This window comes from Perna viridis, chromosome 2 (assembly GCF_037379345.1).
Source record: "Perna viridis isolate PV_CMFRI_1.1 ecotype Kerala chromosome 2, ASM3737934v1, whole genome shotgun sequence".
In the NCBI taxonomy this organism is placed as follows: domain Eukaryota; kingdom Metazoa; phylum Mollusca; class Bivalvia; order Mytilida; family Mytilidae; genus Perna; species Perna viridis.
In genome coordinates this window covers 11,182,358-11,194,836 of record NC_142446.1, presented here as the reverse complement: position 1 = coordinate 11,194,836, position 12,479 = coordinate 11,182,358, and the positions used below count along the sequence as shown (strand labels likewise).

At 32.8% G+C, this 12,479-nt stretch overlaps 1 protein-coding gene across 5 annotated transcripts in view; it reads right to left on the bottom strand.

The window, feature by feature from the left end:
* LOC148623625 (zinc finger CCCH domain-containing protein 14-like) overlaps positions 1-12,479 on the bottom strand; it is a 60,827-nt gene that overhangs the window by 18,108 nt on the left and 30,240 nt on the right. For all 5 annotated transcript variants that reach the window (XM_088565570.1, XM_088565567.1, XM_088565569.1 and 2 more), the window contains exons 3-11: positions 9,933-10,047; positions 9,138-9,178; positions 7,005-7,298; positions 6,421-6,689; positions 5,437-5,573; positions 2,940-3,067; positions 1,910-2,389; positions 622-976; positions 229-404 (exon numbers count right to left, since the gene is read on the bottom strand). In XM_088565570.1, coding sequence (XP_088421696.1) covers positions 229-404; positions 622-976; positions 1,910-2,389; positions 2,940-3,067; positions 5,437-5,573; positions 6,421-6,689; positions 7,005-7,298; positions 9,138-9,178; positions 9,933-10,024 — 1,972 coding nt within the window. In that variant the 5' untranslated portion in view covers positions 10,025-10,047. The remainder of the gene's footprint in view (positions 1-228; positions 405-621; positions 977-1,909; positions 2,390-2,939; positions 3,068-5,436; positions 5,574-6,420; positions 6,690-7,004; positions 7,299-9,137; positions 9,179-9,932; positions 10,048-12,479) is intronic.

Here is a 12,479-nt window from a genome sequence, read left to right as displayed (position 1 = left end):
AAATACACAAGTCAAATGATGCTGTGGAATGATCAAGTATGTACAGTATTTAATCACTCAAAATACTAAAGCTGGTCTCAGAAGAGTAATGTTAAAAACTGCATGGCTGGGAGACAGGCAAACATACCAACAGATGGACAGAGTGACTACCAGAGCAATTGTTTTGTCTGTGGAGGAATGAAAACTGATATCAACCAAGATGCTCTCAGAGACACTTAACATACTTACCATCAGTATCTTGTAGGTTGAATGTAATGGGAGTAATAGCTGGAGGGGTTATTTTAGAAACTACTGGTACCCCTTGTCTTGATGTCTCAGATTTAATATCACTTTCTGTGTAATTTTCAAATGCAGAAGGATCAATACCATCTAAAGTCACAATAAATTTAGGATTCACTTTTCTCCTAAAATAAAAAAAAAGGACATGTAGTAATAAATTCACACTTAAGAAATCATTTGATTATGAAGAACACAAGTTTGGACTCTTACACTAATAGGTAGTAGTAAATTAAAAATGTTCATGCATCTGCTTCTGCATTTTAATTTAATCATTACCTTCTAAATCAATGCTCACTAAGATAATTCAGCTTCTTAGAATGTTTGTCCATCTAACATACTTACTGTGTAGATGCTCTTTCCTTTATAAACCTCTGTGTTGGAGGTTCAGGACTAGGTACTGGTGTTTTTCTATCTTCATCCACATCCAGATTTAAGCTATCTTCACCCTCATCCTCAACATATTCCTCATGTTCAACACTGTCTTTTACCAATGGTAACTGGGCATACATTTGACCTTCATTGCTAGTTTCGTCAGTGTCAGCAATTTCAGTTTCAAATTCGTCTTCCTCAGCATTGGAGGCCTCTTCCTCATATATTTCTATATCTGATGCTGCCATATCCTCTTCAAGGTCTTCATTTGAGTCTACAGATTTCCTCTTCACTAAGCGATTGCCTATCACAGGATGAACTCTTGCCACTGAAATACCATGAATAGATTAAAAAAAAAACCAACACTTTTAGTCTTTATTAGATCAGTTACAATATAAAAGTAACACATAACTAAAGACAGTATACTTACTGTGGTTTCATTCTTATTCATGAGGTACCATTTTTTATAAATTTGTTGGTAGTGTTGAACAACAAAATCAAGATATCAACACACAATTATGTTTAGACAGATAAAAGAACAGATTTTTAATACCAGTATTGTTTAATTGTTATGGTGGCAGAGGCCATATTGTGCAATTTAAGTCATGACACTACATAATTGTTAAATTAAACTGTATATCACCTGTTTATAACCTCTAAATGTCTTGAGCTACCTGAGTTATGTTAAGTTATGTTAGGTCAGTATGAAGCATAAAACTGATAGCACAAGTGTCAGACTTTCGATATATTTTACTATTGTTAAAGTTGAGCCAGTAAATGTTGAGAAACATGTTAGGTATCACACCAAACATTTTTTGTCAGTTGACAGTGTTCTAGGATTCCTATTTCCTGTTACCCTGGACAATTGAAATTTGGGTCAGGGAAAGTTAGGCACTTAGTTACACTTTCCAGTGGCAAGATGAAAACTTCATATGCTGTAAGGATTTGTTTTGTTAGGAAAGCAGTCATTGACTGTGGGAAAGTTGATTTTATATGGAATTTTCCCGAGGAAACCTCAATTTCTGAAAAATCCTAGAACACTGAGTTGTGAATTGAGAATAATTAAACCAGAAACGTAAAAAATATCCCTTGATTTTGTATTTTATTTACCAATTAATTACAACTTTAAGCACTTAAAAAATGTCTTTTTTTTCTTAACCACAAAAATTGGTACTAATTTGTAAATAAATGAAAAACCCAGTTCATCATACATAGAGGGGAATGGGATATTTCTATTAATGATATTAAGGTGGAACTTTACCAGCAGGGAGTGATGACTGAACTGGTTCCGGGTCTACCTGTTGAGGTTCAACTTTAAGATAAGTAAGGAGGTGCGGCTCAGTAGTTTCAGTATACATCCCTGAAGGCAGTCTAGCAAGGTACTGAAGTGGCTGTGATGGTATGACTTGAACTGTTTGTTGGCTGGGGTATTCAGGGGAGATAACATACTGCACCTCAGAGGTATGATCTTGATCATGTTTCCCTTTAGACTGTTTATTTACCACAGTATATGTCATTTTCTCTAGTCCTTGATTCTCAACACCAGACTTCAGCTTATTTTCCACAACTATTTTCATACTCTCAGCTTCTTTAGGTTCTGAATTTTCATTTTCTACTGTGTAAGTCATTTTTCTTATCATCTCTTCACGTTTTGATTTGGAAACCAGTTCTATGTTAGGGCGTATTTTTGGATGCCTCAATTCAGGAACTTTTCTTTGCACTGGTCGCACAGTTGCTTGTTCTACAAAACATAGTATGACGAAATAATTAAACTTCATGTACATATTAATAGAAATGAAGAAAACTAGTATGGGGTTATCTTGGAATCACTGCTATCATACAACTCACCAAGTCAATTGTCTTAAGAAGTTAAGATCATAACTTCATCAACAACTTAAAATACCTTTCTGGTTTCTTAAACAGGCCAAGATGACTTTCAAAGGAGATTAACTTATACAAAAAGGTTTTATTCAACTTTGCTATTGCAAACAGTTATAGAACTCCTAGAGTCAAGTTCATTAATACAGTATCTTTTATATTTTGAAAGATATAAGTTGAGTTTTTAGCACTGAGGTCTAGAAAATTTTAACCACCCATACACAATTGTTAAGTAGAATCCCCCAGAATTCTTGTGCTAATATTTGGCTACAATGCCCTAGGTGTGATCACATGAATATATCTTTTCCAAAAATTGACAATAATGATGGGCGACAAGGGATGATAGAAAAAGGTTGCTACAATGTAACAGTAAGTCTGACAGTATAATGTATAAGTAGGAAATAGTTTCATACCTCTAGCACTGTACAATCTTTCTTCTTTAAGAACTTTGTTTAATGTTGAACTGACAGATTTCTCTGCTTCTGCTGTAGCTTTCATTATAAGCGTCTTGTTTGCTTGTAATGATGGTGGAACAGCAAGCCTAAAAATAAATATGCATTCCAAAAATTGTGGTATTAACTAAAGTTTAAAACTACGAGGAAGTCAAAAATGCAACATGCATGTTGAATTTAAAAAGAAAATTCACTGCAAGTCAGTCAGACATTATGAAACTAAAAGCTATAGAGCACTTCTCTTGGATGAATAACAGAAAGTATGTTCCAACTTTTGACATAAAACAAGTCCTTGAGCACAGTAAATTTAACAATATTAATAAAGAGGGAAATTTTTTTCGTATCACAAATGCATCAAACATACAAAATGAATAAGTTGTTCTAACAAAGATTCTAGTGCAACAATCTTTGTAATGTCTAATTCTACTGGTTAATGTCTTAAATTTCTGGCTAACAATTTCATGAATGACCACTTCATTTTTTATGCATGTTTACATCCTTGACTACTTACTAGTCTCACAATAATGGAAAATTTTTGACAATTTTACTAGTAGGTATATTCAAAATTAATCGTACTACTGTTAAAAAATAAATTAAAAGATAAATTAAAACAAATGCTGATACTATTTTTAGATGTTTATAGTCTTTTTCACAGAGATGTTTTTAACAGCCCCATTAGAACTTAGAATTGCTCATCTGGTCAAAAACAGTCTAAAGCTGGACTTCTTAACCATACTATTGCCTCAAGAATCATTTAATCAATACAGAGCATCTTAGTAATCCACTCAGTTTTCATATTATAAAATAAATCTTCAATAGTCATCATTTCTCTTCAAGGGCAATAACTCCAACATTGAGCAACAGATCTTTATGAAAATTTCAATATAGGTCAGTCTCACCATGATGATCAATTTTCCCCCTAGAAAATTAGGTTAAACTCTTTGGTTTTCAGTTTTTATTAGTGGTGGCCATGTTTTTGACAGATAAAATATTGTTAAGGATATCCTAACAAACATTCATGCAATGTTTGGTTACAATCCATCCTACAAGTTGTCTAAGGGAGATATTTAAAAAAAAAAATCCATTTCAGGACCTGTAACTCAATCATTTGTCAACGGATCTGTCAGAAAATTTCTGCATTTATATACGTGTAGGTAATCCGATCATGCTGAACAATTTTAATCCCTAACAGATTTTAGCTAAACCCAACTGTTTTTGAGTTATTTGCACAATTTCAATTTGACCCCTATGGTCTATTTTTAGTAACGGTGGCCATAATTTTTCACAAGATGAGAAATCCCCACACATAGATTGTAAAACATGTTCTACATAACATTCATGCAAAGTTTTGTTTCAATACATTGGTAGTTTTAGAGGAGAAGATTTTCAAAGTTGGAAATGTAAAATTTGGGAAAAAATCCATTTCAGGACCCCTAACTCACCAACAGATCTTTCTGAAAATTTCGGCATTGGTCCATCCCATCATTTTTAGTAACAGCAGCCATGTTTTTGCCAATTCAAAAATCCAAACACAAAGATTGTTAAAAATACCCTAACGAACATTCATGCAAACTTAAGTTACAATCTATTCAGTAGTTTCAGAGGAGAAGATATTTGAAAAAGTTAATGGACAACGATGATGACGGACACATAATGATGGCAATAGCTCACATGGCCATTCGGCCAGGTGAGCTAAAAAAGATTACTTTATTTAAAGGTTTGTAGGCATCAATCATGATTTGATACCTCCAAATCTTCTAATACATCACAGAGTGAGATCAACCAGGGTAATAACTAGATTAGAGGAAATGATCCCTTAAATTTCATATTGAAGAAACATGGAGTCAGCACCTATTGAGCCCTGAATAATGATGGGAGTATTCTAATATTCCCTTCTATGGGTTAAATAGTGAGTTAGAACAGGATTATCAGCTTTGAACAGCAACTCATCTAAGAGAAGAAACACTCCGATATAAAAATGTTGGGTTGATTTGACTCGTCAGCTTTGGATTAGCAGCCAATCAAGAGGAAGGAAACCTTGACCACAATATCCTGGCTCTCCAGGTTGGGGATTTAGGGCTAACAACACTGTCCAGTAAAAACAACTTTGTTACAGAAACCAAAGCAACAAATACTCTAATACATTTAAATGGTTTACAGAAACGACCCAACGGAGATTATTTGATTATTAAAACACATAACATTTGACAAGAAAAACAACTATAACTCGAGAATAGAACTCCTTAGAAAATCATTAATCACACTGACTTTTCTTTTCACTTCTGTTTCAGCATCAAGTTTTTTTCAGTAAAAATCTAACCCCATAATGATCTGATAATGTACTTATATAAAGAAACAAAAACAGCATTATAAATCAGCTTTCATTATTCGAAAGACATCTGTTTTTAATACCAGTATCATTCATTTATTGGCAGAAAAATAAAATTGTAAGAAATACCTTTTTCTTTGAACTTTTACTGAACTTGAAAGTTTGCCAAAGGATGGATTGAGGGGATCATATTCTTCATCCGGCATTTCTGTGTATCTCTTTTTGACAGTTCCAACAACAGAAGAAAATGCTTTCTTTCCTTGAAACTACAAGAAAAAGATCAAATATTATGAACTTATGTAATACAATATTCAATCTGACATATATTTATATATAAGGAAGTGTCCATATCAACATTATCCACATGCTAATGTAGGGTAAAGCATTAATGATAGTGTTCTAAAATTGTGTATACACATTGCTGAGGAATTTTTTGTTGGCATAGTAGGAAATAGACAAATGACAGTATGTTCTGGTGGGCGGAGAAATCAAATACAAAATCTGATGCAAAGTGATGACATAAGCTGTCACAGACCAATAAGGCCATCAACAGAAGAATTTTCAGTTATGAGTGAATCAGACAAAGCAACACATTTTTTTGCTGGAGTCATTTTACAACAGGCTCTTTTGTGCAAGAAAAATATTTCAATTTACAAAAAATCCCATAACTTGACTTCACAATTAGAGTTCCCAACATTTACTTTCTAATAAAACAAGTTACTGATTTTGAAGATAAGATTATTATTATAAAATAATATAGTCCCAAAAGTTTTTTCCTAACTTTTCTACCTGTTTCTTGATGGCAGTATTCATAGTGACATTATTAATGCAAAGACAATTTACTTTCAGAAGAAATGTGTTTTCTAAGTGGATGGAAATTTTCAGCTAAAATTTCATAGACCTTATTTTACTACATGTATTTGACAGATAAGTCATCAACAATTTTTCACAGGTTCTGTGTTGTGTCTCACCCTGGTTTTAATGGTAAATAAATCAGGTTTTGGGCATGTCTCACAATGGGTTTGATAGTAGATAAATCAGGTTTTGTGGTATGTCTCACACTAGGTTTGATAGTAAATAAATCAGTGTGAGATAAAATGTGGCAAATCTTACACTAGGTTTGACAGCAGATAAATTAGACTTTTCCTTCACCACTGTTTTGACCTTCTTGGAAACCACTTTCTTCCTTGGTGGTGGTTGAGGATATGACAGATCTCTAGTTGGAATCATCTTAGAACCAGTTTTTTGTGGTGTTTCAGCTTGAGTAACATGAGGCTTCTTAACATTTAAGACAGGGGAGGCTGTAACAGGCTTTACAAGTTTAGTTACTACAGGTTTTCTTCTACTCTCTTCTTCCTTTTTGAATTCTTCACTAAATTCATCTGAAATCATTTGTAAGTCATATTACTGTCAGATGTAAGCTAAAAAATAGTTGCCTGCTCTGATATCAGTCATATTTGTTCTAATTTTTCAATTTCAGCTCATCTATAACATAGCAGTGTCTCTTTGTTGAGTTTTTGAGCCTTTAGCAAAAAGAAGGAATATCATCCATGACTGTTGCCAGTGTTTTGTCATATTGAGCTGTGGCCATTTAATATTTAAACAACTAGTGTTAAAGTGTTTTGTCATAGTGAGCTTTGGCAGATTGATATTTAAACAATAACTGTTGCAGTGTTTTGTCATATTGAGCTACATACCTGTTTCTACTGTCTCTAAAAGTTCTGAGACATATTCTTCATCCTTTTGTTTTGTATTAACAGGTTTTGTTTCTGAACTCCCTATATTCTTAACAACCAAATTTTTACTGCTTTTCTCAGACAATTTTCTTTTTACAGTCACCCTCTGCACATCAGTCTTCTTTATACTGCTATCAGTCTTATTTATATCTACAGTATTTTCTTTGGAAGATGATCCAGTTTTCTGTGCTTTTTTCTCTTGTGGCATTGAATCCGATTTCGTGATTTTTTCCTTCTCAACAACTTTTTTGTTATCTTAAAAATAACATTGAACCATTGCATTTATTAATTATATTATTTAAACAGAATAACAATGATTTACATGTTTTATTATACTACTACAAACATAGATCCTAAATAATTGTTTTTCTTGAATTATTGTTGTAGGGACATGAGGACTTGAAAAAAACAAGAAAACAGTGATACTCCAACACCCTAACTTTAGTATACTGTCATAATATAAACAAACTTGTCCTGTAGGGTGCTGTTGTAGCACAACATCAAATCCCAAACTGAGGCAAATTTATATTGTATCAAAAAGTGACTGTGATAAGCAGTTGAAGAAAAGACTATTACAAGCATTTAATATTAAAACAATACAATCACAAATAAATCAAGAACAGAAATCTGTTGCTGTAAATCAAACCTAACAATATGACATACCGATGTGTGATGTGTAAATATATCACATGATTGTAACAAGTACATTTGATTGCAGAGAAAAAGTGTTACAAAAATGTGTGTTAGATGTACAGGCATACAAACAGTATTCCCAATCCATAGGGGTGAGTGTATACTAATTAACATCCAACTTAAAATTAAGGCAGCTTCACAGACCAGAGCATGATATGATCACAGCACAACTTTGTTCACTTGGGGCAAGTGAGGAGACAATACTACTTTTTGACACACTCGAGAATAGGGACTACAAAAATTCAATTAAAAGTTTTCAACACTGGACCAAAAATAAAAAAAAAGTAGAGTTTTTGTAGTGTGGCCACTTAGACCTCTAAAAACTAAAGATGTAAGAGATGGCTGAAATCTGACTGCACTTTGCAGGCAGGGATTTTTAATAAGGAATAACATAAAGAAAAGTTTTCAAAATCAGACCAAAAATAAACAAAGTATATTTTTTGGAATGTAGTCCCTTTCGCTCCATAAGAGATACTTGAAATCTGATTGAAAAACATAAGTAGTTATTTTCATAAGGAATCCAATAAAAATATTTCAAAAATGGACCAAAAATAAAAAAGTTTGTACCCTGTTAACTACAAAACAGTTAAGGATAAGCCTACCCTGCGAGAAAAATTGAAACAGAATTTCAAAAGAACAGATTGTTTGTTTTTGTTTGTTGGGGTTTAACATCCGAGCAGCAATATTTCAGCTATATTCAGACGATGAACATGAAATTGATGATAAAATGAACATGAAATGATGATGAAATGAATTAGGGATGGGACAAAAGGACAATGGGGTTGACAAATTTTGATTGCCACTGGAAAAAAATAGGGAAAGGTGGGTAGGGTCGGACAATTTAGCCTCCTGTGGTGGAGCCCTATGGTTCCTACTCCGGGAGAATACCACAGTAGGGTTCTTTAACGTGCGAGGAACGTGGCATCTTTCCCAACACGGTGCATCACTATGGTTTGCGGTCAGGTTTTCCGTATTATAGCCAGTAACATGCCAGGGGTACCCCATTCCACCACCTGGGGCACACATCCCAGTTGCTCTGTGGGCAGAGCTCCCTAGCCCCCAGCTAGGGTTTTGAGCACTATTTAGTCGCCTTTTACGACAAGCTTAGCACTGCTGCAGGCCTATTCTTTTTACACTCGAACCTGCACGGGGCAAAGAACAGATTGACATCTGAATCATTGAATCAACAATCTCAATCTCAATTCTAATAGTAACACCTATTTTCCCCTTTTAAGCCCCTTATTTCAAAGGCAAAAATCTCCAAAAACTAAAGGGCCCTCCACCATGTCCCTAGGAACAATGTTTTAAATTTTCAAAATGATCGAATAAGTTATACTTACAAAAATTTTTAAAGTTATTTGTTTGTGTCATATAAAAAATAAACAGACAATCAGTACTTACCAGAACTCAAGTTTTGCAATTTGACTAACAATCCATGCAGCCTGAGGAAAAAAATGAATTAAAGAATTCATATTGTATAAAACACTATTTTCAGCCTTTCAAATGTGTGCACGTATAAACAATACATTATTATTTTATATGAGGTAGAGTACACATACTACACATCCCTTTTTAATCTTGTATTTAAGTCCAGGCCCTTATAAACAATAAAAGTGCAGCTAAATATGTCCACCGAGGTCATAACCTGAAAAGAAGGGCAAATATGGTCACAAAATTTAACACAGATTCAGCTCTGAAATTGAATGTGATTAGATGATTAACCAGAATGGCCAGACAAATTTTAATACTAACAGAAAGATACAATGGAAAGACAAACAGATGGACAGACAATGTGATTTTTTTATCCCCAAATTTTGCTTCTGGAGGGTATGATAAACTAAATAAAACTCTGAGCAAAGCTTATTAAAGTATATTCCCTACTCCCTACACTGTTAAAATATAAACAAGGTTGTCAAACAGGAAATTGATGTCCCTCAAGTCTGTATTAAAATCCTAAGATATGGCATAACTAAATAAAACTCCACTCAAAATGTCAAAAGGCTGTCATTGGAGCGTTTATTTTTAATATAGTGGTCGGGTTCACTAATTACAAATATTGACTTCAAAATATCTAAGGACCCTTAAAAAACTTTTCTTACAACAACAAAGAAAATTATCATATTGTTAACCACATGAGTTTTTAGTAAGAATTTTTTATGTTTATATTATAAGTCCTTGTAGTTGCACATGTATTACCATGTTGTGAATTTGTCTGTATTTGCACCAAGAAATAAACTCAGATCTTCAGTCATCTGGTTTTGAGTCTTCTTATTAGCTACCATCACCATAATGTAATCAGGTAACTCATCATCTGCAACACACAGACAATACAATAAAATGAAATTAGATACTTTTAAGATTTTTACTTGTTTACATTCTTAGACATAACTGATGGTCCATATACAGTAATTTTATAATAGTAATACTATATGGACAGATAGGAAATTATAAGGACCACCTCACTTTCAAATAACAAGAGGCTGCCAGGAGCCTGAATCGCTCACCTGGTTTTTGTCTTTCAATGGCAATAAATTTAACAAGAAGTTGTCTAACAATTTTGATTCAAGAAGATTTTGGTAGAGCTTATAATAAGGATCATTTCAGCAATTGGAAGAATTTGGCTAAACCAAACAGTTTTGGAGATACATGTATATGCAAAAAAACTACCACCTGACCCCTATATTTTATTTTTAGTAATGGCAGCAATATTTATTGACGGATAAAAAATCCAAACATACTTCTCAGCAAGATACCCCAAGAAACATTCATGACAAGTATGGTTCCAATTGGTCAATTAGTGTCAGAGGAGAAGATTTTTTAAAGAAACAACATCAAAAATAGGAAAAAAAATGCCGAAAAAAGGGCAATAACTCCAACATGGCTTAATAGATTTAAATGAAAATTTCACCACAGATAGATCTCATCATGATGAATATACTTATACCCATGTCAGAATTTGGCTAAACTTAACAGTTTTGGAGATACATGCAAAAAACTACCATCTGACCCTCATGTTCTATTTTTAGTAATGGCTGCCATGCTTTCTGAAGGATAAAAAATTTAAACATAATTACACATTGTGCAAGGTACCCCAAGAAACATTCATACCAAGCTTGGTTCCAATTGGTCATGTAGTGTCTGAAGAGAAGATTGGCCCTACCGTACAATTTTTCACAAAAATCCTTTAATCAAAAGAGAGCATCTAATATAAGTTATCACCCAGTTTTCATATTATGAAATAAATCTCTTAGTCATTTTTTGACTCTTCAAGGGCACCAACTCCAACATCCAACAGATCTTTATGAAAACTTGGAGACAGGTCTGACTCATCATGTTGATAAATTTTATCCCATGAAAATTCAGTCAATTCGGAGTTATTTCCACAAATCCTCAATGATGGCCATGATTTTCAACAGATGAAAAATCTCTACACACTGATTGTTAAGGAAATCCTAAAAAACATGCATGCCATAATTGGTTACAATCCATCGAGTAGTCTCTGAGGAGACTTGAAAAGTTGGAGATGTAAAATTCTGAAGAAAAAAAAATTTCAGAACTGTTCTAGAGTTTTTTGCAAAATTCTGCAATCTGACCCCTATCATCTATTTTTAACACATGTTTTTGCAAGATAAAAAAAATTCCAACACACAGACATTAAAAATATATTGTAAGGAACACATTTTGTTTCAATTCATACAGTACTTTCAGAGGATTTTTTAAGTTAGAAATGTAAAATTTGGGGAAAAAATCCATTTCAGGACCAATAACTCACTCATCCATAAATGCATCAGTCTGAAAATTTCAGCATAGGTGCATCCAATCATGCTGAACAATTTTACATAATGTCAGATATGAGCTTTTCCCAACCTTTTTTTTTAGTTATTTGCAAAATTCTGCAATTTGACCCTAATGGTCTATTTTTAGTAATGGTGGCTATGTTTTTCGCTGGATCAAAAATTTAAAAAAAAAATTATTCTTGGTTTAATCAAGGATCTGTATATAAACTCCTTGGTTTAATATAAAATTTTGTTTTACCTAAGTTAAAAAAAGGGAAAAATTAAACATACAATCACAATGTGTATTGGGCTCTATAACAATATACTGACTTCTTTCCTACATATTTTTGTAACATTTTAAGGTCATTGTGTTTATTAGTAAAAACATTAAATCTCTAGTTAAAATTAATGTTTCATAATTTCTGTTAATTAACTGTATTATATGTATAACTGTGTGTTCATTCTTCTGACTTGTTATATATATATCTTTATTTCTCATCACCATATTACATAGGTACAGAGATATTTTGCATAATATGTACAACTTAAGATAACCTGAACACCTTATTTAAACATGCCTAGGGGCCTCAATAATATACACCAAAAAATGCTAAAATTTAATAAAAAACAAGAAAGGAAATCTTAAGTACAGTTAATTATTTTTTTTAAATAGATTAAAGATTTTCCTTACCAATTTTATTGCAATAAAAGAAACTGTTTAGATTTTAAATATACAATTTCATTAGCTAGATAAAATGGTATGAAAAATCAAGAATTTGCTCTTTAATTGTAAAACGTACATCCAATGTTTTGTAATTGATATTTGCAACCAAGATGACAGGGTGTGGAAAAGGTCATAAAATACAAATCCTGGAAGTGATTACTCAGAATGAACCTGAGGGCAAATTAGAAACTTAAAACTTTAGGTGCAACTACATTGTAAATCTATTAATCCACTATTTAATCG